General features: G+C 49.4%; 1 protein-coding gene across 1 annotated transcript in view; it reads right to left on the bottom strand.

The window, feature by feature from the left end:
• LOC147122516 (electrogenic sodium bicarbonate cotransporter 1-like) overlaps nt 1-26,718 on the bottom strand; it is a 229,974-nt gene that overhangs the window by 86,277 nt on the left and 116,979 nt on the right. The window contains 4 exon segments of the mRNA XM_086006102.1: nt 12,223-12,494; nt 21,774-21,907; nt 23,970-24,144; nt 25,330-25,443. Coding sequence (XP_085862228.1) covers nt 12,223-12,494; nt 21,774-21,907; nt 23,970-24,144; nt 25,330-25,443 — 695 coding nt within the window.

Raw genomic sequence — 26,718 nt, 5'->3', positions numbered from 1 at the left:
GGTGTCCATTTTACATTTTAGAAACTTCCAGAAGGTCTCCTCAAAAGCAGAGGTTAAAAAAACGCTATTGGAAAACTACAAGGGAATAAAAGGGTCCCAGTAATACCACAGAATCATAGAATAGTACAGCACAGAAGGAGGCCATTCGGCCCATCGAGTCTGTGCCGGCTCTTTCGAAGAGCAATCCAGTCAGTCCCACTCCCCCGCTCTTTCCCCATATCCCCGCAATTTTCCCTCCTTCAAGTATTTATCCAATTCCCTTTTGAAGGCTAGTATTGAATCTGTATCCACCGCCCTATCAGGCAGCGCATTACAAATCCTCACCACTCGTTGTGTAAAAAAGTTTTTCCTCATCTCGCCTCTGGGTCTTTTGCCAATCACCTTCACTCTGTGTCCACTCGTTATCGACCCTTCAGCCATTGGAAACAGTTTTTCTTTATTTACTCTGTCTAAACCCTTCATGATTTTAAACAACTCTCTCAAATCTCCTCTTAGCCTTCTCTGCTCCGAGCAGAACAACTCCAGCTTCTCCAGTATCTCCACGTGACTGGAATCCCTCATCCCTGGAACCATTCCAGTAAATCTCTTCTGCACCCTCTCCCTTCACATCCTTCCTAAATTTTGGTGTCCAGACTGCAGCTTGGGCTGAATTAGTGTCACAGAATCACAGAAACCCCACAGTGCAGATAGAGGCCATTTCGGCCCATCGAGCCTGCACCGACACGTATCCCACCCGATCCCCGTAACCCCTACACCAACACATATCCCACCCTATCCCCGTAACCCCACGTATTTAATCCCCCTAACACTAAGGGTCAATTTTTATCATAGCCAATCAACCTAACCCGCACATCTTTGGACTGTGGGAGGAAACCGGAGCACCCGGAGGAAACCCACGCAAACACGGGGAGAATGTGCAAACTCCACACAGACAGTCACCCGAGGCCGGATTCGAACCCGGGTCCCTGGCGCTGTGAGGCAACAGTGCTAACCACTATGCCACCGTGCTGTCTTATAAAGGTTTAGCATAACTTCCTGACCTTCGCACCAATTGAGGGGAAAAAAACACATTCCCTCCCGTTCCCAAAGATGCAGTGAAGCCATCTGAAAAAATAATAAAGGAATGCTGCAAATAATTCAGGTTCCAACTGTGTTGTTGCTGGATTTTATTCTGGCTAATTCAGTTTTGAGGACACACACTGCTAACAATTTAATAGACATGAGATATCAGTGCAGGAGGTGCAGGCAACACAACGTAAACTGCATAAACCTGATACGTAAGAAAGTTTTTTTTTGCGTGATAAATAATTCAAAAGAGAAACAGCAAGAGAATCAGCATGGCAGATGGAGTGCAATGTGGAGAAGTGTGAAGTGATGCACTCCATAAGAATTAGGAGCAGGAGTCGGCCGTACGGCCCCTCGAGCCTGCTCCGTCCTTCAGTAAGATCATGGCTGATCTTCGACCTCAACTCCACTCTCCCGCCCAATCCCCATATCCCTTGATTCCCCTAGAGTCCAAAAATCTATCGATCTCAGCCTTGAATACAACGACTGAGCCTCCATAACCCTCCGAGGTAGAGAATTCCAAAGATTCACCACCCTCTGAGTGAAGAAATTCCCCCTCATCTCAGTCTTAAATGGCCGACCCCTTATCCTGAGACTGTGACCCCTGGTTCTAGACTCGCCAGCCAGGGGAAACACCCTCCCTGCATCTACCCTGTCAATCCCCCTCAGAATCTTGTATGTTTCAATGAGATTACCTCTCATTCTTCTAAACTCGAGAGAGTATAGGCCCAATCTACTCAATCTCTCCTCATAGGACAACCCTCTAATCCCACTTTGGGAGGACTAATATGGAAAGACAGTATACTATAAATGGCATGATTTTGAAAATTGTAGATGAGCAGAGACCTTGGTGTGCTTATAGACAAATCCTTAAAGTTGGCCGGGCACGTTGATGAAGTGGTTAAAAAAGCATCTGGGTTACTTAGGTTTATAGATAGAGGAACAGAATATGAAAGCAAAGAGATCAGGCTCGAACTTTATAAATCACTGGTTAGGCCTCAGCTATTGTGGACAATTCTGGGCCCCACACTTGAGGAAAGATGGAAAGGCCTTAGAAAGGGTAGAGAGGAGGTTTACCAGGATGTTACCAGGGATGAGGAACTTCAGTTATGAGGAGCAGCTGGAAAAGTTAGGACTGTTCTCCTGGGAACGGAGAAGGTGAAGAGGCGACCTAATAGAGGTCTTCAAGATGATGAGAGGTTTGGGTAGAGTAGAGAGAGAGAAAATTTACCCTCGGGCGAGTGGGTCAATAACCAGAGGTCATAGATTCAACATCATTGGCAAAAGATCTCGAGGAGGGATGAGGAGAATTTTTTTCACTCAGAGAGTCGTGGGGATCTGGAACGCTGGTGGAAGCGGATTCCACCAATAATTTTTAAAGGGAGCGGGACGGGTTCTGGAGGACGAGGAATTGACAGGGTTACGGACAAAAAGCGGGGGGGGGGTGGGACTGAGCACGATGGATCGTTCAAAGAGCCAGCATGGGCACGACGGGTCGAATGGCCTCCTCCTGTGCTGTAAGATTCTATGGCCTAGAAATTCACTAGCCTTAGCGCCGCTTTTGAGGCGCTAGAGGGACTAGCGCCAGAGTTATGGCCAGTTGAAAAATTCCCTGGGGCCCTAAAGCGGCGTTGCACCGGTAGCGCTGCGCCGGCACCGATGACGTCATCGGTGTGCGCAGCGTCCCGGTTGCCATGCCGACGGGCCCCAGCGCCGAAATTCAGTTGCGGCCGCCTCGCCCGTGGCAGCCGCAACTAAGACTCTGGCAACCAAGTTAGCGCCGGCGCATTAAGGTCGCGCGGCGTCCGGCCGCTTTCCCGCCGGCCGCCTGCCCGCACCTCCCTCCCCGGACTCCTCCACCCCCCCCCCGTGGAACAGATGCGTCTGGCCTGCAAGCCCGGCACTTGTCCGAGGTGCCGGGCTCATTTTTGAAAAAATCAAACGGCCAGCGATCGGGTGAAGGCAGCGCCTCCTTAACGGGAGGAGGAGGCCTGCACTTCCCCAGCCTGCCGCACCGCATCGGGTGCCGCAGCGCCGGATTAGCGCCGCAATTCGGCACTCAGCGCCCATTGGGAGGCACTCACGCCCGCCAGTAGCGCCGGCAGCCGTCTGGGCGCGGCGCTACTGAATTTTTGGCGCGCGCAAGGGAATTAGCGCCGGCGCTAAATTTCCGGCGCTAAAGCCCTGGCGCGGCGTCAACTCAATTTCTAGGCCCATGATTCTAATTTTAGGTTTGGATCCTCAGAGACAAGAGGCCCAAGAGTGAGAGTGAGAGAGAGACAGTTGCGGGCTGGAGATGACCATAGTCCGGAAAAGTGTTTATCGTTGAAGAGTTGGTACATAGCCGACTCCCACAGAAGGTGAAGCGGGTGATCTGTGTACCACGGATTTCATCTATCTCACCGACATAATGTAAAGTCTCCAATTCCCCCTTATCGGCAACTTCCAGAGACTAAGGTTGATTTATGAAGTGAATCTTTGCTCTGCATCAATGTCAGTTTTTTTTGTTGCATTTTATGCCATTATTTTGATTCCTTCACACACATACCTTTCAATCATTCTTACAAAATGTTCTAGTTTGAGGTTCCGGATTCAGGGTGTGGTGTGTTAGGAAATAATTAATCCTAGCCAGGATGTCGCATTGTACATACTTGATGAAAATATTCTGAGGTGAATTCGTGAAAGAATTTCCAGCCTGCCAAGTTTGATTTTTTTTTTGGTGCAGAGAAGGTTCTGGATGGTTCCTTTTTATCTACATTTGTTTAAAGAAGTGTTGCTTGTTGAAACCTAACCTCTCCTTGCAGATATGAGAAAGGAGGTGCATTTAGAAAAGGTTATCTGTGGTATGTTTTACACTCAGATGGTGGTGAACCTGTGGAATTCTCTACCACAGAAGGCTATGGAGGACAAGTCACTGAATATATTTAAGGAGGGGATAGATAGATTTCTAGATACAAAAGGCATCAAGGGGTATGGGGAGAGAGCGGGAATATGGTATTGAGATAGAGGATCAGCCATGATCATATTGAATGGCGGAGCAGGCTCGAAGGGCCGAATGGCCTGCTCCTATTTTTCTGTTTCTTCCAATCCGGCCTTTCTGGCTGAGTGAGGAATAGTCTACAGTTTAATGTGGGCAACTACAGGTACTAGCAAATAGCATCGCACTAAACCTCGCCAGCACTTTAATATTAACACACAGCTGATGCCAGTGATGTGCCAACATTATTTGTGTAGCAGTGCAGGTGAGGGGTGCGGTCTATTGTTACCTCTGTGGTCTGGGGGTAAGGGGAAGATTGCAGGGTGGGCAGAACCCCACCAACAACAACAATAACTTATATTTACATAGCGCCATCGACATAATAAAACGTCCCAAGGCGCTTCACAGGAGCGTTATCAAAATAAGTAAATAAATAAATAAAAAATTGTCACCGAGCCACATAAGGAGATGTTACAAAGAAAGAATTGCATTTATATAGCGCTTTTCACGACCACCGGACGTCCCAAAGCACTTTACAGCCAATGAAGTACTTTTTGGAGTGTAGTCACTGTTGTAATGTAGGAAACGCGGCAGCCAATTTGCGCACAGCAAGCTTCCACAAACAGCAATGTGATAATGACCAGATAATCTGTTTTTGTTAGGTTGATAGCCAAAAGCTTGGCCGAAGAGGCAGGTTTAAAGGAGTGTCTTAACAGAGGAAAGAGAAGTGCAGAGGGAATTCCTAGGCAGCTGAAGGCATGGCCGCCATTGGTGGAGCATTTAAAATCGGGGATGTGCAAAAGGCCAGAACAGGCGGAGCACAGAGGTGTAGGGGGATTATAGGGCTGGAGGAGATTACAGAGATAGGGAGGGGGCGAGGCCATGGAGGGATTGGAAAACAAGGATGAGAATTTTAAAATCGAGGCATTGCTAAACTGGGAGCCAATGGAAGTCAGCGAACGCAGTGAATCAAAGGCAGGCATCTAGCTGACTGTCACCACTTCCAGCGCGAGTCATACAAGAGGACCACCTCCTGGAAGGAGTCTCGTGTGTACCACCAGGTTCAGGAAAGCAGGCCTGCGCCCGTTGGACTGTGAACAGACTCTTTGTTACCCCATTGCATGATTGTCGACTGTCTGTTAAACAGCCTTTTTCTCCCCCCCATTCCCAATAGTTTTAAGAATAATAAATCACGGTGAAAATAAAACACAACGCTCCCTATGGTTTTTCTCCTGGGTTGGTGCTGGCAGCAGTGTCCGGGAGCTCAATCTTTAGTTCCTTGGAGACTCCAGGACAAGCTTGGAGGGTTACCGACCCTATTTCAAGGCCACCTTCTTTCCACCGTGCACAGCATTGTAAAAGCAACGAGATGCCACACAATTGTGGTCTTGCCTGCAGGCAGAAACTGAGCTGCCCCATGGCCTTTAAAGCCATCCCCTCACACGGTCTATCACATTTTCCATGAGTCAGTTACACTCCTGTTGTGAGCAGCAGATTGCACCCCCCCACGAGACCATAAGGAGCTGTAGTTCCTGCGGAAGTACGGCCTGTGGTTTTACCTGCGTGTGCTCAGCACTGTTCTCCGCTGCCCCCCCCCCCCCACTGCACCCCCCCCCACCCACCGGCCCCCACGCACCCCGAGAGTGCCTCTGAAGTACCATCGAGCAATTAAGAGAGTGCGATTGAGAAACGAGCTGCTAACAACCGTGTGAGAGCCATTCTGAGGAGGCAGCAGTGCCTGTCCCTGATCGGCAGATGGGCAACCCTCTCGCCAAGGCACTCCAATCATTCATCAATTATTGACAAGATTGCAGGGAGAAAGTCGACGCTTAGATCAAGTGACATGCCAAGAAACAAAAGGGAACGATACCGTGCGTTCAGACACTTGTCAGTAATAAAAGAAAAGATTAAACTCCGAGTAAGAAAAGCATTGTGTGATATAACGTGTGTGCCTGGCTGTATGGCAGGTTAATATTACTTTCACAGAGCGGCAGGTAGGAGATCAGTACAATCAGTGATGGATTGCAGAAGCTCAGTCTAACAATCCTCCCACTTCTATCCTCTGCCCGTATGCCTACTGCGATTCCTCAGCCCCCGCCACCGCCCTCCGCTCTGCTTAAACTCTGCACTATAATGAACGCTTCTCCGCACCTGCAGATACACAGCACCTTGAAACTCTGTGTGGCTTGGAGAGACTACAGCAGCTGGGGCTGTTCTCCTTTGAGCAGAGAGCGTTAAGGCTTAATAGAGGCGAAAGAAAAAAAAAACAAAAGAAAGAGAAAAATGAAAGATTTACATTTCTCCGGCGTCTTTCACCACCTCAGGACGTCCCAAAGCGCTTCACAGCCAATGAAGTTCTTTTTGAAGTGGAGTCACTGTTGTAATGTGGGAAACGCGGCAGCCAGTTTGTGCACAGCAAGACCCCACAAACAGCCAATGACCAGTTTTAGTGATGTTGCTCGAGGAATAAAGAGAACAGTGGGGGAAATTCCCCCGCTCTGCTTAGAAATAATGCCGTGGGATTTTTTAACGTCCACCTGAGAGAGCAGACGGGGCCTCGGTTTAACGTCTCATCTGAAAGATGGCACCTCCGACAGTGCAGCGCTCCCTCAGCACTGCGCTGGGAGCGTCAGCTTAAATTATGGGCTCAAGACCCTGGAGTGGGGCTTAAACCCACAACCTTCTGACTCAGAGACAAGAGTGCTACCAACTGACACTACAGTATGAAGGCAGTCTCTATCAATAATATGTGCACACTCGCTGCTCATTGTGCTCCACACAGGAACATTCGCTAGTTAACTCATTTCTAATCAATAGTACCATCAAAGGGATATACTGTATTACTGAGAATCCAAATTAGTGCTGGTGAGGGGTAGCTGAGTTGGGGCCCTTGGGTCCTTTTGTTTCTTATGTTTATCCTGTTTGAATTTTGTGAGCCTGGAGGTTTGGAGAGGGCTGTTGTTGCGTCACGGGATCAATCCTAAACCAGAACACCAGGATCACATACAACTTACAGCACAGAAACAGGCCATTCGGCCCAACTGGCCCATGCTGGCTCCACACCAGCCTCCTGCTCAAAATCGGATGTCGTGTTTGGCCTACCTACCAACAGTGACCACAACTTCAAGAGTAGCCGAGTGGCTGTGAAGCGCTCTGTGCATGGTTCTGGTCTTCTTATCCGAGGAAGAATATACTTGCCTTGGAGGCGGTGCAATGAAGGTTCACTAGATTGATTCCTGGGATGAGAGGATTGTCCTATGAGGAGAGATTGAGTAGATTGGGCTGATACTCTCTGGAGTTTAGAAGAATGAGAGGTGATCTCATTGAAACATATAAGATTCTGAGAGGGCTTGATAGGGTGGATGATGAGAGGCTGTTTCCCCCTGTCTGGAGAGTCTAGAACCAGGGGTCACAGTCTCAGGATAAGGGGTCGGCCATTTAGGACTGAGATGAGGAGGAATTTCTTCACTCAGAGGGTTGTGAATCTTTGGAATTCTCTACCCCAGAGGGCTGTGGAGGCTCAGTCGTTGAGTATATTCAAGACAGAGATCGATAGATTTTTGGATATTAAGGGAATCGAGGGACATGGGAATAGTGCAGGAAAGTGGAGTTGAGGTCGATGATCAGCCGTGATCTTATTGAATGGCGGAGCAGGCTCGAGGGGCCATATGGCCAAATCCTGCTCCTAATTCTTATGCTCTTACGGGATGTCCTGAGGATCTACAAGATGCTACATATAAATGCAAGCTCTTTTCTTGCTAACAAGCTTGTAAGCTTTGCATTCAGTAGGCTCCTGGGCTTAATGGGTAGCAACGGGGCAGGTGGTGAAAGATTTACTACCTCTGATAACAAGGGAGGTGAACTACAGGCAGGGCACTTGACACAAGCAGCAGCTTGGCTACAACCTTCTACTTGTGTTGTGTTTTCCCTGTCCTGAAGTAAAACAGATAATAAAAGGTCCTGACACAGGATTTAGAGGACAGAGTGAGCCAGACTGACTGGACGTCTTTTTTGTTGTTGACCTCTTAGGTTCTGTAGGCTTGACCTCATTTGGAATCTGTGCAGAATTGAAGATATCTGAGGTGGGGGAAGTTCCACCTGATGCAGCGCCATGTGGCTCGTGGCACGATGACTGGGTGCCAAGCTTCACTTAACCGAGAAGCTGTCATCCACCTGACCAGGTGCTGAAAATATCGTCTAAACAATCCTGCATCCAATTCCATGTCACGCCCTGTGCTGACAGCTGCTGTCTGTAGCCTACATCTTTTTCCTTTCCGCACCTGGCTGTGAGATAGTTTTTATATTACATAGAATTACGTAGAATTTACAGCACAGAAACAGGCCATTCGGCCCAACTGGTCTGTGCCGGTGTTTATGCTCCACGCGAGCCTCCTCCCCACCCCTCCTCATCTCACTCCTCATCTCACTATCAGCATATCCTTCTATTCCTTTCTCCCTCATGTGTTTATCTAGCTTCCCCTTAAATGTATCTATACTATTCGCCTCAACCACTCCCTGTGGTAGCGAGTTCCACATTCTCACCACTCTCTGGGTAAAGAAGTTTCTCCTGAATTCCCGATTGGATTGATTAGTGACCATCTTGTATTGATGATGTGGCTTGTAATTATTCACCAGTTTGTTCCTACAATACTTTTGTCGCTTGATGCTTGAGATACGAAGGACAATGTTGGTGTCATGGTGCATAGCTAACATTTGAGAAAATGAAGCTACGGAAATTAAAATGGGTGGGGGTCATTTTCAAACAGGCGTGCCGTTCTGAGAAGAGGCAAGGTGCCATTTCCCGGCTTTTTCAAAATCATCTCCAATTGAGACCATCTGCCTCTCTCAACTCTAGTAGTCCGGGGTGAACCAGGCTTGATAGCAGAGGCCAGGAGTCAGTCTAGGTTGTGCCTATTTGGTCTCCGAGTTGCCATGAGGCAACAGATCTGGAAGTTGCTGAAGGTTGAAGGAGTAATGGGAAGTAGATGACCTGGAGATAGTGAACTTTTTTAGTCCAAAGGGGATATCTGAGATGTTAGAAATGTGATGTCTCCATCATGACTTTGGGGGATTATTTTGACTTTGGGTGATGGTGTAAAACAATCGATATCAATTCAGCCGCCCATTAAACATCTCCCAATTATCGTTTCTATTGACTTCAATGAAAACCAGGAGAAATGTATAATGGGAGGTTGAATCAATATCACCCGATGTTGTTCTGTTGACAATCCCAGTAAAGTGCCTCTCAGGACACAATAAAAGAACTGCGGTAATCGGAAACCAAAACAGAAATTGCTGGAAACACTCAGCAGGTCAGTCAGAATCTCCGGAGCGACACAACGGGGTCTCGCTCTGAAGTGTTAACTTGTCTGTTCTCTCCACAGATGTTGACTGACTGACTATTTAAACTAAAAAAAGACTTGCATTTCTCCAGCACCTTTCACGAACTCAGGACGTCTCAAAGCGCTTTACAGCCAATGAAGTATTTTTGAAGTGGCGTCACTGTTGTAATGTAGGAAACGCAGCAGCCAACCTGCACACAGCAAGCTCCCACAAACAGCAATGTGATAATGACCAGATAATCTGTTTTTAATTTTGTTGATTGAGGGATCAATATTGGCCCCAGGACACCGGGGAGAACTCCCTTGCTTTTCTTTGAAATGGTGCCACGGGATCTTTTACGTCCACCTGAGAGAGCAGACGGGGCCTCGGTTTAATGTCTCATCTGAAAGACGGCACCTCTGACAGTGCAGCACTCCCTCAGTACTGCCCCTCCGACAGTGCGACGCTCCCTCAGTACTGCCCCTCCGACAGTGCGACGCTCCCTCAGTACTGCCCCTCCGACAGTGCGGCGCTCCCTCAGTACTGCCCCTCCGACAGTGCGGCACTCCCTCAGTACTGTCCCTCCGACAGTGCGGCGCTCCCTCAGTACTGCCCCTCCGACAGTGCGGCGCTCCCTCAGTACTGACCCTCCGACAGTGCGACGCTCCCTCAGTACTGCCCCTCCGACAGTGCGGCGCTCCCTCAGTACTGCCCCTCTGACAGTGCGGCGCTCCCTCAGTACTGCCCCTCCGACAGTGCGACGCTCCCTCAGTACTGCCCCTCCGACAGTGCGGCGCTCCCTCAGTACTGCCCCTCTGACAGTGCGACGCTCCCTCAGTACTGCCCCCTGACAGTGCGGCGCTCCCTCAGTACTGCCCCTCCGACAGTGCGACGCTCCCTCAGTACTGCCCCTCCGACAGTGCGGTGCTCCCTCAGCACTGCACTGGAGAGTCAGCCTGGATTTTAGTGCTCAAGTCTCTGGAGTGGGACTTGAACCCACAACCTTCTGACTCAGACCGAGCTGACACACAAAAAAAGCTGGAATGCAAAGGGGAGGAAGTGAGGCTTCAGTTGTACAGAGCTCTGGTCAGACCCCATCTGGACACTGTGTTCAGTTCTGGGCCCTGCACCTCAGGAGGGGGAGCAGCCCAGATTCACCAGAATGATACCCGGGGACTAAAAGGGCTAAATTATGAGGACAGGGTGCACAGACTGGGCTTGTATTCGCTCGAGTAGAGGAGAGTGAGGGATGATCTGATCAAGGTGTTTAAAATGATAAAAGGGAATTGATAAGGTAGAGAGAGAGAAGCTATTTCCTCTGGTGGGGGGAGTCCAGAACAAGGGGGCAGAACCTCAAAATTAGAGCCAGGCCGTTCAAGGGTGATGTCAGGAAGCATTTCTTCACAAAGGGTGGTGGAAATCTGGAACTCTCTCCCCGAAAAGTCTGTCAAGGCTGGGGGTTCAATTGGAGCTTTCAAGACTGGGATTGATAGACTTTTGTTAGGTAAGGGAATCAAGGGCTATGGAGCTAAAGGGAGTAAATAGCACTGAGATACAGATCAGCCATGATCTAATTGAATGGTGGAACAGGCTGGAGGGGCTGAATGGCCTCCTCCTGTTCCTATAGAGCTGAAACACAGATTCAAGCGTAGAAGTTCTTGCAGCCCGACTGCCACTTTTGGAACAATGTGTATCAGGGGAGCATGAGGCTAATCAGTGTAGGAAAAGGTTATGGGAAGTGACTGCAATAACCCGAGTGATTAATCTTCCCTGAAGTACTGCAAAAAATACCACCCTAAAACTGAAAGGTGTCATCTAAGAGCGCCAGGAGGCAGAATGAATTACCTTCCCCTGCTAAAAATGGCTTGTGGGAGTTTCCGTGCATTCTGAAACTGTGCTTTGGAGATCGATATCAGTATGAAACAGCCAGTTAGTTTCTGCACTGCTTCGCACACGGAGAAAGCCACTTTTCTGTCAACCCAGCCAAATAGAGGCCCAACTCCGTCTGTACAGCACTGATTCATTTCCCTTATTCCAAGCCCAATGATTTATTCACGCCATGGCCATTTGCAACGCCATTGGCAACTTCCTTCGCTCGAGACCGGCACTCTCACACATGGAAGAATGGTAAAGCAGAACTTTCTCAACACTTACTTCCTCTCAGCTCAAACCAGCAAGGCTTCAAGGCTAGACTGTGAAAGAGCCTCGCTAAGTGTGGGGCACTTTTATATCGGAGGGCCCTGGGATAGTACAACTCAAAAGTGAAAGAGCGAGGGGTTTTGATAGAGTAAGAAACTGTTTCCACTGGCAGGAGGGTCGGTAACCAGAGGACACAGATTTAAAATAAATTGGCAAAAGAAATAGGGGAACAATTAGGAGAATTTTTTTTCACACAGCGAGTTGTTGTGATCTGGAATGCGCTGCCTGAAAGGACGGAAGAAGCAGATTCAATAGTAACTTTCCTAAGGGAATTGGATAAATATTTGTAACGGAAAATATTTGCAGGGCTCTGGGGAAAGAGCAGGGGGGAGTGGGACTAATTGAAGAGCTCTTTCAAAGAGCCGGCACAGGCACGATGGGCCGAATGGCCTCTTTTTGTGCTGTATGCTTCTATCAACTTGCATTTATATAGCTCCTTTTGCGCCCCCAGGACACACTAAAGTGTTTCACCGCCAATGAAGTACTTTTTGAAGTGTAGTCGCTGTTGTAATGTAGGAAACGCGGCCGCCAATTTGCGCAGAGCAAGCTCCCACAGACAGCAATGATCAGATTGAATGGCGGAACAGGCTCGAGGGGCTGAGTGGCCTCCTCCTGTTGCTCTGTTGGTTTGAGGGTAATCTGAGCAAGGCGATTCTTACCTTTGTCGGGTGCTAGGCATGTACAACCGAACAGAGTGACGTCCTCCACCTTGAAGTCAGAGTTAATGGGGTAGTGGTGGGACAGCTTAATCATCTTCTTGAAGGCATCGTAGATGAAGATGAAGCTGATCAACGATGAGAACCCTTCCTCGGTGAAGCGGGTGAAATACTGGACCAAGAAACTGGCATCAGTGGCAACCAGGATGAGACAGAAGAAGGCCGACCACAAGCCAATCCACAGACGGAACTCAAGGTAGTCAAAACTGTTGTCTCTGGAAGAGATATTAAGACGAGTTTGGTTCAAAGTTATCAAAATGTGCATGCCCAGAGAGATAGCAAAAGACACAACTTAAAACAAGTGCATCGCTTCAGTACTTCATTGAGTCCTCAATTCCAATAAGTTGATCAACTGAATTTCAATGTAACGGACTGTGACAGTATAAACCTCCAGTTGTAACGTATGTGCAGAGCATTCTGTGCAGAAAACAAGTTAACATCGACAGGAAAAATTTAACTGAAAGAAAATCACAAAAGTGTAACCGTATCTATACCCTGATTTAATTATATAGAATGTACAGCACAGGAACAGGCCATTCGGCCCAACTGGTCCGTGCCAGTGTTTATGCTCCACACGAGCCTCCTCCCACCCCTCTTCATCTCATTCCATCGGCATATCCTTCTATTCCTTTCTCCCTCATGTGTTTATCCAGCTTCCCCTTAAATGCATCTATACTATTCGCCTCAACCACTCCCTGTGGTAGTGAGTTCCACATTCTCACCACTCTCTGGGGAAAGAAGTTTCTCCTGAATTCCCCATTGGATTTATTAGTGACTATCTTATATTTGTGGCCTCTAAGTTTTGGTCTCCCCCACAAGTGGAAACATCTTCTCTACATCGACCCGATCGAACCCTTTCCAAATTGAAACCTAATTCATGAGGTAGCAATAATGTAACGGCAGCGTTTATTACGATTTAGAGATATCGGGGTACGTTCTATGACTATTACTCCTGGAACAAAGATTTGTGTGACAGGAGTATGCATCGGGTGAAGGGGTCAGCGCCCTGAATTCACAGCCCACACCATTTCTTGTCATTTGTAACAACTTGCCTTTATACAGCACCTTCAACCGAATAAAATGTCCCAAGGCACTTCACAGGAGTGATTGCGCAAGAGGCCAGAATTGGAGGAGCGCAGAGATCTCGGAGGGTTGTTGTGGGGCTGGAGGAGGTTACAGGCGTGTGGAGGTGGGGTGTGGGGGGGGGGGGGTTGGGGGCGAGGAGGCCACAGAGGGATTTGAACACGAGGATGAGAATTTTAAAATCGAGGCGTTGCCGAACCAGGAGCCAATGTCGGTCAGCGAGCACAGGGGGTGATGGGTGAACGGGACTGGGTGTGAGTTAGGACACGGGGCAGTGAGCACAGGGGGTGATGGGTGAACGGGACTGGGTGTGAGTTAGGACACGGGGCAGTGAGCACAGGGGGTGATGGGTGAACGGGACTGGGTGTGAGTTAGGACACGGGGCAGTGAGCACAGGGGGTGATGGGTGAACGGGACTGGGTGTGAGTTAGGACACGGGGCAGTGAGCACGGGGTGATGGGTGAACGGGACTTGGTGCGAGTTAGGACACGGGGCAATGAGCACAGGGGTGATGGGTGAACGGGACTTGGTGTGAGTTAGGACACGGGGCAGTGAGCACAGGGGGTGATGGGCGAACGGGACTGGGTGTGAGTTAGGACCTGGGGCAGTGAGCACAGGGGGTGATGGGCGAACGGGACTGGGTGTGAGTTAGGACACGGGGCAGTGAGCACAGGGGGTGATGGGTGAACGGGACTGGGTGTGAGTTAGGACACGGGGCAGTGAGCACGGGGTGATGGGTGAACGGGACTGGGTGTGAGTTAGGACACGGGGCAGTGAGCACAGGGGGTGATGGGCGAACGGGACTCGGTGCGAGTTAGGACACGGGGCAGTGAGCACAGGAGGTGATGGGTGAACGGGACTGGGTGTGAGTTAGGACACGGGGCAGTGAGCACAGGGGGTGATGGGTGAACGGGACTGGGTGTGAGTTAGGACACGGGGCAGTGAGCACAGGGGGTGATGGGTGAACGGGACTTGGTGTGAGTTAGGACATGGGGCAGTGAGCACAGGGGGTGATGGGTGAACGGGACTCGGTGTGAGTTAGGACACGGGGCAGTGAGCACAGGGGGGTGATGGGTGAACGGGACTGGGTGTGAGTTAGGACACGGGGCAGTGAGCACAGGGGGTGATGGGTGAACGGGACTGGGTGTGAGTTAGGACACGGGGCAGTGAGCACAGGGGGTGATGGGTGAACGGGACTTGGTGTGAGTTAGGACATGGGGCAGTGAGCACAGGGGGTGATGGGCGAACGGGACTCGGTGTGAGTTAGGACACGGGGCAGTGAGCACAGGGGGGTGATGGGTGAACGGGACTGGGTGTGAGTTAGGACACGGGGCAGTGAGCACAGGGGGTGATGGGTGAACGGGACTTGGTGTGAGTTAGGACCCGGGGCAGTGAGCACAGGGGGTGATGGGCGAACGGGACTGGGTGTGAGTTAGGACACGGGGCAGTGAGCACAGGGGATGATGGGCGAACGGGACTCAGTGCGAGTTAGGACACGGGGCAGTGAGCACAGGAGGTGATGGGTGAATGGGACTGGGTGTGAGTTAGGACACGGGGCAGTGAGCACAGGGGGCGATGGGTGAACGGGACTGGGTGCGAGTTAGGACACGGGGCAGTGAGCACGGGGTGATGGGTGAACGGGACTGGGTGTGAGTTAGGACACGGGGCAGTGAGCACAGGGGGTGATGGGTGAACGGGACTTGGTGCGTGTTAGGACACGGGGCAGTGAGCACAGGGGGTGATGGGTGAACGGGACTTGGTGTGAGTTAGGACACGGGGCAGTGAGCACAGGGGGTGATGGGCGAACGGGACTCGGTGTGAGTTAGGACACGGGGCAGTGAGCACAGGGGGGTGATGGGTGAACGGGACTGGGTGTGAGTTAGGACACGGGGCAGTGAGCACAGGGGGTGATGGGTGAACGGGACTGGGTGTGAGTTAGGACACGGGGCAGTGAGCACAGGGGGTGATGGGTGAACGGGACTGGGTGTGAGTTAGGACACGGGGCAGTGAGCACAGGGGGTGATGGGTGAACGGGACTGTGTGTGAGTTAGGACACGGGGCAGTGAGCACGGGGTGATGGGTGAACGGGTCTGGGTGTGAGTTAGGACACGGGGCAGTGAGCACAGGGGGTGATGGGTGAACGGGACTGGGTGTGAGTTAGGACACGGGGCAGTGAGCACAGGGGGTGATGGGTGAACGGGACTGGGTGTGAGTTAGGACACGGGGCAGTGAGCACAGTGGGTGATGGGTGAACGGGACTTGGTGCGAGTTAGGACACGGGGCAGTGAGCACAGGGGGTGATGGCTGAACGGGACTTGGTGTGAGTTAGGACACGGGGCAGTGAGCACAGGGGGTGATGGGCAAACGGGACTCGGTGTGAGTTAGGACACGGGGCAGTGAGCACAGAGGGGTGATGGGTGAACGGGACTGGGTGTGAGTTAGGACACGGGGCAGTGAGCACAGGGGGTGATGGGTGAACGGGACTGGGTGTGAGTTAGGACACAGGGCAGTGAGCACAGGGGGTGATGGGTGAACGGGACTGGGTGTGAGTTAGGACATGGGGCAGTGAGCACAGGGGTGGTGGGTGAACGGGACTGGATGTGAGTTAGGACACGGGGCAGTGAGCACAGTGGGTGATGGGTGAACGGGACTGGGTGCGAGTTAGGAGACGGGGCAGCGGAGTTTTGGGTGGGTTGACGTTTACGGAGGGTGGAAGATGGGAGGCCGGCCAGGGGCACGTTGGTATAGTAACCTGCAGACGCATGTTCCTGATGGGCACTCCCGTCGCACGAAGCTCAGCGCTGGGAGCACTAAACTGTAAAGTGGTCTCATCAACTCTCACGTCAAAAGACTCGCTTTATAAAACCAATCTACTACAACACTGTCCTACATTGTTTGCTGCTCCTTCAGCATCAGGCAAACCATATAAAAGATCCCCTCAATAACATACTTGTGCACTCCTCACTGTACAGGGAGTCAGTCTGGTTTGGAAATACAGGACAATTTACCGTTATTTTATCGTGAGGCGTTTTGTTTTTTTTATCAGGAGAACCACATGAATCAGAACTTGAAACATTTCTACTCGTGGAAAAGGCTTTGCCCATTATTGTTTCCTGGGAAGTCTCTCCATCATCACATTTATTCGCAGATCCTATCAGTGCGTGCGAGAATGGAACTAGATCCCGGCGAAAATGGGAATGACAAAGGCGACATTTTCTCACATCTGAAAAAAGCCATTGTCCAAATGTCGACGGTTAAGGTTGTGCAGTGGCAACCAACCCTCGACTAAAAGGGTCTCCTCTTACTCCATGTGCACGACTCCGTGTACTGGCAAACACGCCGAGATTATCCTTCCGAGGCAGCATTCCTTTGTCCCGGTTTGACGGGGCCTCACAGCCAGATCACTCTGAAGGAAACTGTGAATTTGTTAGAGCCTGTACAACAGCTTCCTGTGAGTGCTTTAACTCAGTAAACTCTCACTGAGGTTTCCTTTAGCTCGGAGCTCTGTAATTGGGGGCGATTTTGACTCCCCCTTTGCACGGTGTTAACGGGGCCGTAAGAATGTCAATTCTCCACCCCACAGGTATATTCATTTCATTCTTTAGTGATTCCAACCACACCACAGGCTAAACGTCCTCCAGCATTTCCTGTCCCGAGAGCTCTCGTCATTTCCACCTTTGCCCAAGTCATCTTCCTTCTCATGAACCGCAAGTGTATGTCCAATAATGGACCTTTCTCCTGACAGATGGAGCTGTTTATCCTTCATTTCGAAGGTGGCCACACCATTTCCATTAGCCTCCACGTTGCCAAGATCACCCACATGTCTTTCTTGCGGTCGGTTGCTTAACTGTCCCGTTAATACTGGCGATGCAGCCGCCGCCATTTTGAAAGGGGCTCCAAAGCACCTGCCTGTTTCGGGTGATAGGCCCTTTTTTAACATGGAAATCCTGTGATGTCACTAGGGCGCCGGTTGCCTTTATTTGGGCGGAGCCTGCGCCATGCTCACTACGACCAGCTCATAAGAACATTAGAAGTAGGAGCAGGAGTAGGCCATACGGCCCCTCGGGCCTGCTCCGCCATTCAATAGGATCATGGCTGATCCGAACCTAGGCTCACGTCCACTTCCCTGCCCGCTCCCCGTAACCCCTAATTCCCTTATCAGCTAGGAAACTGTCTATCTCCATTTTAAATTTATTTAATGTTGCAGCTTCCACAGCTCTCTGGGGTAGCAAATTCCATAGATTTACTACCCTCTGAGTGAAGAAGTTTCTCCTCATCTCAGTTTTGAAAGGGCAGCCCCTTATTCTAAGATTATGCCCCCTAGTTCTAGTCTCACCCATCAGTGGAAACATCCTCACCGCATCCACCCGATCAAGCCCCCTCACAACCTTATATGTTTCGATAAGATCGCCTCTCATTCTTCTGAACTCTAATGAGTAGAGTCCCAACCTACTCAACCTTTCTCATACGTCAACCCCCTCATCTCCGGAATCAACCAAGTGAACCTTCTCTGAACCGCCTCGAGAGCAAGTATATCTTTTCTTAAATATGGAAACCAAAACTGCACGCAGTATTCCAGGTGTGGCCTCACCAATACCCTGTATAACTGAAGCAAGACTTCCCTGTTTTTATACTCCATCCCCCTTGCAATAAAAGCCAAGATTCCATTGGCCTTCCTGATCACCTGCTGCACCTGCATACTAACTTTTTGTGTTTCATGCACCAGGACCCCCAGATCCCTTTGTACTGTAGCACTTTGCAGTTTCTCTCCATTTAGATAATAACTTGCTCTTTGATTTTTTCTGCCAAAGTGCATAACCTCACACTTTCCAACATTATATTGCATCTGCCAAATCTCTGCCCACTCACTTAGCCTGTCTATGTCCTTTTGCAGGTTTTTTATGTCCTCCTCACTCACTGCTTTCCCTCCCATCTTTGTATCGTCGGCAAACTTGGATATGTTGCACTTGGTCCCTTCCTCCAAATCATTAATATAGATTGTAAAGAGTTGGGGTCCCAGCACTGACCCCTGCGACAGAATGGAAAAGGTTAAGTGTTGAATTATTTTCCTGAGTCCCCCAGAGGGGGAGGAGAAGGAGAAGGAGTGCTAACCTTGGCCGCTGATGCCCTGGGGAACCCTCCACAATCACGACCCCCTAACCCAGCCCAATGACCTCAAGTTTACGGAGGGTAGAATGTGGGAGGCCGGCCAGGAGTGTGTTGGAATAGTCAAGTCCAGAGGTAACAAAGGCATGGATGAGGGTTTCAGCAGCAGATGAGCTGAGGCGGGGGCGGAGACAGGCGATGTTACGGAGGTGGAAGCAGGCGGTCCTGGTGATGGAGAGGATTGATATTCTTCGGAAATTAGCCAATAGCTTGTTGGAAGTGAAGCGCCAAAGAGAAGTAACGAGAATATTTATGAACAACACAACCGGCGAAGACAGATCTGGTCACTGGCAGCCGAGAGAGATTGGTCATGAACTATCCTTGTGCAGTTAGACATGAACACACACAAGTTCTCATTTCTGCTCTTTCAGCTTCAGAAGTACTTTTCATTTCATTCTGCTGGGCTGGCAAGATAGACACTGTGTGTAGTCTTTGCTTCTTATCATAGAATCATAGAAATTTACCGCACAGAAGGAGGCCATTCGGCCCATCGTGCCCACACCGGCTGAAGAAGAGCTCTCCAGCCTAATCCCACTTTCCAGCTCTTGGTCCGTAGCCCTGCAGGTTACGGCATTTCAAGTGCATATCCAAGTACTTTTTAAATGTGATGAGGGTTTCTGCCTCGACCACCCTTTCAGGCAGTGAGTTTCAGACCCCCACCACCCTCTGGGTGAAAAAAGTTCTCCTCAACTCCCCGTTAATCCTTCTACCAATTACTTTAAATCTCTGCCCCCTGGTTATTGACCTCTCTGCTAAGGGAAATAGATCCTTTCTATCCACTCTATCTGGGCCCCTCATAATTTTATACACCTCAATTAAATCTCCCCTCAGCCTCCTCTGTTCCAAAGAAAACAACCCCAGCCTATCCAATCTTTCCTCATAGCTAAAATTCCCCAGCCCAGGCAACATCCTGGTAAATCTCCTCTGCACCCTCTCTAGTGCAATCACATCCTTCCTGTAGTGCGGTGACCAGACCTGCACGCAGTACTCTAGCTGCGGCCTAACTAGTGTTTTATACAGGTCAAACATAACCTCCCTGCTCTTGTATTCTCTTGGCAAAATTACATCCCAGGCAACTGTTCTATTCCTGGAACCGAAGCCTTCCTCCAGCGCACAGTTCCAGGCTGGCACAGGTGGTGGCGCACAACAGGTTACCCACTACAAGCAGGTAATTATGGGATGCTAGACCGACAGGCCGCACTAGGCCACTGATGCCAACACCCCTGACTGATGCAATGACAGCCACCAATGTTCACTGAGGCAATGACATTCACTTCAGCTCGGCTCAAAGCAGTGCCCACGCTCCGTGTGAGGCACAGCGAGCACTGTCACAGCAATGACACCACGCATCGCATCCTGTGCCACTGTCCTTTTTGCAGAAAGGCCCACAAGATAAAGGAGGACAGAAAAGAAATAAATCCAAGTACAGTACTGAGGGAGTGCTGCACTGTCGGAGGTGCCGTCTTTCAGGTGAGACGTTAAACCGAGGCCCCGTCTGCCCTCTCAGGAGGACATAAACAACAATAACTTGTATTTATACCGCACCGTTAACGTAGTAAAACGTTCCAAGGTGCTGCACAGGAGCGATTATCAGACAAAATTTGACACCGAGCCACGTAAGGAGCTATTGGGACAAGTGAAAAGAAACAGGTTTTAAGCAGCGTCTTAAAGGAGGAAAGAGAGACAGAGAGGTTTAGGGCCGAGGTAGCTGAAGGCACGGCCACCAATGGTGGAGCGATTAAAATCAAGGATGCTCAAGTGGGCAGAACCGGAGGAGCAGCAGAGATCTCGGGGGGTTGTGGGGCTGAAGGAGACGACAGAGATAGGGAGGGGGGTGGGGGCGAGGCCACGGAGGGATTTGAAAATAAGATACCGCCACACTGTTTCGAAGAAGAAAAGCAGGGGAGTTCTCCCTGGGGCCAATATTTGTCCCTCGACCAACATGGTTAATAAACAGATTATCTGGTCATTATCACATTGCTGTTTGTGGGACCTTGCTGTGCCACCTTTCCCACATTGCAACAGTGACTACGCTTCAAAAGTACGTCAGGGGCTGTGAAGCGCTTCGGGACGTCCTGAGGTCGAGAAAGGCACTATAGAAATGCAAGTCTTTCTTTTTTCTTATTGATATCAGAAGGAAAGGTCACTACCAAGTATGTACCATCAACGGGTGGCTGCAGAAATTTAATGAATTCCGTTATTCACTGAGCAGATTTTAATCAACCCTGGGCAGCAGCAGATGCTGACTTTACTAATTTGTTTATAAACATTTAAAAATAGATATATATATTTAAACATATGGCACTTCTGCATGACTACATCTTGGTCGCATTCTGCCCCAATGGTTACTGAGGCAGGTCCAACAGTAAATAGATCACCGCTTATATTATTCTCACGGTCTAAATCACAAAGGAGTTTTGATAGAGTAAATAGGGAGAAACTAGCAGGAGGGTCGGTAACCAGAGGACACTGATTGAAGATAATTGGCAAAAGAACCAGAGGGGGAGACGAGGAGAATTTTTTTTAACGCAGCGAGTTGCTGTGATCTGGAACGCGCTGCCTGAAAGGGCGGTGGAAGCAGATTCAATAGTAACTTTCAAAAGGGAATTGGATAAATACTTGAAAAGGAAAAATGTGCAGGGCTATGGGGAAAGAGCAGGGGGGAGTGGGACTAATTGGAGAGCTCTTTCAAAGAGCCGGCACAGGCACGATGGGCCGAATGGCCTCCTTCTGTGCTGTATCATTCTATGAAGTGACGCAAACTGAAAACGGCTACAACACACAGGTGAAACGCACCTTAAATCCGTGTCCTCTGGTTACCGACCCTCCTGTCAGTGGAACTCTATCAATACCTCTCATAATTTTGAACAGCTGTATTAAATCTCCCCTTAACCTTCTCTGCTCTAAGCTTCTCCAGTCTCTCCACGTAACTAAAGTCCCTCATCCCTGGAACTATTCTAGTAAATCTCCTCTGCGCCCTCTCTAAAGCCTTGACATCCTTCCTAAAGTGCGGAGCCCAGGATTGGACAAAATACTCCAGCTGAGGCCTACCAGTGATTTATAAAGGCTTAGCATAACTTTGTATTCTATTTATTAAGCACGGGATCCTGAATGCCTTTTTTTAAACAGCCTTATCAACCTGACCTGCCACCTTCAAAGATTTCTGTACATACACCCCCAGGTCTCTCTGTTTCTGCACCCCCTTTAAAATTGTCCCATTTAGTTCATATTGTGGTTACACTTACTTGCTAAAACTGAAGAGGAGGCGTTCGAAGACTAGCACAGGCCCAGTGCTGCTGAGGATGGTGAGTGGCTGCCCAGCAAAAAGGCAGAAGACGGCTCCGCTGACAGCCGTGCCCAGGAAACTCTCCAGCACCCCCTGAGGTACACAAGAAATCAGAATCAGCAAACTCCGGCAAACACCATGGCCCTTGCATTCCTTTCGCAGGCTTTCCAACCCGGGAGAAATGTTATGTCGGAGGCAATTACATAGAATGACAGAGAACGTACAGCCCAGAAACAGGCCATTCGGCCCAACAGGTCCGTACCGGTGTTTATGCTCCACACCAGCCTCCTCCCTTCCTTCCTCATCTCACCCCATCAGCATAACCCTCTATTCCTTTCTCCCTCATGTGCTCATATAGCTTTCCCTTAAATGCACCTATGTTATATGGCTCAACCACTCCCTGCGGTAGTGAGTTCCACATTCTCACCACTCTCTGGGTAAAGAAGCTTCTTTATAGAGCAAGATATGCATTAAACATAAACAGTTCCTCTAAATAAACATCAAATGGTACTGGGGAGCAGAGAGCAAAGATAAAGTTTGTGATACGCAGCAAAATCTATTTGACAAACATATGAATTTAGTGTAATTGCAAAATTAATTATTCGTAGAACCATACAGCACAGAAGGAGGCCATTCGGCCCATCGTGCCTGTGCCGGCTCTTTGAAAGAGCTCTCCAATTAGTCTCACTCCTCCCCCTGCTCTTTCCCCATAGCCCCACATAACCCTTCAAGTATTTATCCAATTCCCCTTTGAAAGTTACTATTGAATCTGCTTCCCTTTCAGGCAGCGCATTCCAGATCACAACAACTTGCTGTTTTTGTATCATTTAGTTTATATTGCCTCTCCTCATTCTTCCTTCCAAATGTATCACTTCACGCTTCTCTGCATTAAATTTCATCTGCCACATGTCTGCCCATTTCACCAGTCTGTCTGTGTCCTCCCGAAGTCTGTTGTTATCCTCCTCATTTTTACTACATTTCCGAGCTTTGTGTCAGCAACAAACTTTGAAATGATGCCCCCTATACCCAAGTCCAGGTCATTAATATATATCGAAAAGAGCAGTGGTCCTAATACCAACCCCTTGGAGACACAATTGCACATTTCCCTCCAGTCTGTTAAACAACTATTCACTGCTATTCTCTGCTTTCTGTCCCTTAGCCCGTATCGTATCCGTGCTGCCACTGTCCCTTTAATCCCACGGGCTTCAATTTTGCTAACACGTCTATTACGTGGAATGATGGGCCGAATGGCCTACTTCTGTGCTGTAACATTCGATGATAAGGAGGCCACATAATCCTTGGGGGAAAAAAGTCTAAATGGGGTAGAGAAGCAAAGGGATCTCAGGGTACAGATACACAAATCACTAAAAGTAGAGACGCAGGTTAACAAGACCATAAAAATAAGCACACCAAGCACTGGGATTTATTTCTAGAGGGATAGAATTGAATAGCAGAGCAGTTCTGTTCAACTTGTATAGAACCTTGGTTAGACCACACTTGGAGCACCGTACACAGTTCTGGTCTCCATATTATAAAAAGGATGTAGAGGCACTGGAGAAGGTGCAAAAAAGATTTACAAGGATGATACCAGAACTGAGGGGTTTTCACTATCGGGAAAGGCTGAACAGGCTGGGGCTCTTTTCTGTAGAAAGGCGAAGGCTGAGGGGTGACCTGATAGAGGTCTTGAAAATTATGAAGGAGTTCGTTGGGTAGACGTAAAGAAGATGTTTCCAATTGTGGGGGAGATAAAAACTACGGGTCATAAATATAAGATAGTCACTAATAAATCCAAAAAGGAATTCAGGGGAAACTTCTTTACCCAGAGAGTGGTTAGAATGTGAAACTCGTTACCACAGGGAGTGGTTGAGGAGAATAACAGAGATGCATTTAAGGGGAAGCTGGATAAACACATGAGGGAGAAAGGAATAGAAGGATATGGTGATGGGGTGAGAGGAAGAGGGGTGGGAGGAGGCTGGTGTGGAGCAGAAACACCGGCACAGACCAGTTGGGCCAAATGGCCTGTTTCTGTGCTGTGAATTCTATGAAATTCGACGTGTGACGGAGTTGAAAGAAAGGCATGATCAGCACATCGCCTCCCTAATAGGACACCTTGGAGTAAAAGACACCTGATCTGCAATGGGGAGCAGCTTCACACCTGCATGTTGTCGGTAGCGTCCCCGAGGAGGCCTCCGAAGGTGATAGCGTTGGTTACGGTCCCCAGGTAGATGAACAGAATGGCAGAAAGCGACTGGATACTCAGAGCATCGTAGAAGTCACTGGCGTACCACGGGACTTTCCTCTTAATGTCCGTCACAAACCCGCCAAAGAACCTGAGGTGTTGGACAAACGAGAGCGAGAACATTTCATAAAAACCAGGGTCTCTGCGAGAAGCCAGGAAAATGCGCAGGGAATGAAATGTCAGGTGAATCACACTAACGTGTCCGAGGAGATCAATGGCAGAAGGAAGGGAGCGATCATAATTTTCACAGGTTTCACGAGCACGTGCCAAGAGCTCTTATAGATATAATAAGAACATAAGAATTAGGAGCAGGAGTCGGCCATTCGGCCCCTCGAGCCTGCTCCGCCATTCAATGAGATCATGGCTGATCTTCGCGCTCAACTCCACTTTCCCACTAGCATAAATGCAGCAGATCAGCCGTGATCTGATTGAATGGTGGAAGAGGCTCGAGGGGTTGAATGGCTTCCTCCTGTTCCTGTGTAACAGGCTCGAGGGCTGAATGGCCTCCTCCTGTTCCTAATGTAACAGGCTCGAGGGGCTGAATGGCCTCCTCCTGTTCTTGTGTAACAGGCTCGAGGAGCCGAATGGGCCTCCTCCTGTTCCTATGCAACAGGCTCGAGGGGCCAAATGGCCTCCTCCTGTTGCCGTGTAACGGGCTCGAGGGGCTGAATGGGCCTCCTCCTGTTGCCGTGTATCGGGCTCGAGGGACTAAATGGCCCTCCTCCTGTTGCCGTGTAACAGGCTCGAGGGGCTGAATGGCCTCCACCTGTTCCTGTGTAACAGGCTCGAGGGGCTGAATGGCCTCCTCCTGTTCCTGTGTAACAGGTTCGAGGGGCTGAACGGCCTCCTCCTGTTCCTGTGTAACAGGCTCGAGGGGCTGAATGATCTCCTCCTGTTCCTGTGTAACGGGTTCGAGGGGCCGAATGGCCTCTTCTTGTTCCTGTGTAATAGACTTGAGGGGCTGAATGGGCCTCCTCCTGTTCCTGTGTAACAGGCTCGAGGGGCTGAATGGCCTCCTCCTGTTCCTGTGTAACCTCTATTTTAGCAGTGACCGTGCTGCCAACCGAGCCAAGCGGATGCATAACACTTGCCTACAATTACTGAAGTACACTCGGGTTTTGTCCCAGAGAGTCTGTCATAAAAACGTTAACAATAAAAACAAACGGTGCAAATCCCAGTCTCAAGCAATCGAAGATGGATTCCTATCAAACTGTCTTCATCAGTTTCTTTACTTAACGTTGTTTCGTAGTCAAATATTTACCAACGTCCTCCTTACCTTCCGGTTTTCTTCAGTTCATCTGGAACTTCATGCCCCCCACTCCCGTGTCCACCATCATGAGGCATGTCTCCGTTCATCTGGATGCTTTCTCCTCCTGAGATCATGTTCTTTCTGTTTAGAATGAAGATGGTGTTACAACACTCCGCTCTCTCTCGCCCGCCTTACATCGAGTTACATTATGTCTTCAACGCAGGAACAGGCCATTCAGCCCAGCTAGTCTAGACCGGTGTTTATGCTCCACACCAGCCTCCTCCCATCCCTCTTCATCTCCCCCGATCAACTGAACCATTTATTCCTTTCTCCCTCATGTGTTTATCCAGCTTCCCCTTAAATGTATCTCTGCTATTCGCCTCAACCACTCCCTGTGGTAGCGAGTTCCACATTCTCACCACTCTCTGGGTAAAGAAGTTGGAAACAAATTCTCTATGTTTCTCCTATCGAACCCTTTCATGATTTTAAAGACCTCGATCAGGTCACCCCACAGCCTTCCTTTTTCTAGAGAAAAGAGCCCCAGCCTGTTCAATCTTTCCTGATAGTTACAACCTCTCAGTTCTGGTAACATCCTTGTGAATCTTATTCCCACCTTCTCCAGCGCCTCTATATCCTTTTTATAATATGGAGGCCAGAACTGTGCACGGTGCTCCAAGTGTGGCCTAACCAAGGTTCGATACAAGTTGAACAGAACTTTCTCTGCTTTTCAATTCTTTCCCTCTAGAAATGAACCCAGTGCCTGTTTTGTGTTTTTTATTGCCTTAATAACCTGAGTCGCTACTTTGAATGATTTGTGTATCTATACCCCGAGATCGCTTTGCTCCTCTACCCCATTCAGACTCTTAGGACTCGATTTTCATTGGGCCGTGGAGGCGAGTACCCGACCTGTGCTGGGACCCGCCTCCCCGAGGCGGGAAGAGGATTACTGCCAATTAACTGCTTGTTAACAGGTAGTTAACCAGCAGTTTTTAGCCTAATCCCTATTTTTAATGTTGAAGTGTGGGATTCCCGACGGCTCCAAACCATGCCAAGTTAGCGAGGCGGACCGTCGGGCTGAAGGGCTTGGAGGGTTCGAGATGTCCGGTGTTCAGGTGAGTGATGGGTGCATGAGTTCAGAGGTAAGTGCGTTTGGTGTGTGTAAAGTGTTTAAAGAAGTTCTACTTACCTTTACAGCCTTCCTTCCTTCAGGTCTCGGGAGTCCCTCATCTCACCGGCACAGAAAGCAGAATGGCCGTGAGCTGTCAAAAGTTGCAGCATTCAGCTTTCTGTTCCGGAGAGATCTCTAAATCAGCCCGAGAGGAAGGAATTAACTTGGAGTACAGATTGTCAGTGTTTGACAGCTTCAAACAGCTGTGAAAGGCTGATATTTCATCTGTCAAAAGCTTTTGACAGATG

This window comes from Somniosus microcephalus, chromosome 2 (genome assembly GCF_052327205.1).
Source record: "Somniosus microcephalus isolate GS21.2 chromosome 2, FLI_Smic_1.0, whole genome shotgun sequence".
Lineage (NCBI taxonomy): Eukaryota > Metazoa > Chordata > Chondrichthyes > Squaliformes > Somniosidae > Somniosus > Somniosus microcephalus.
Note: the sequence above shows the minus strand (reverse complement) of the source record. Positions and strands in the feature narration are given on the sequence as shown.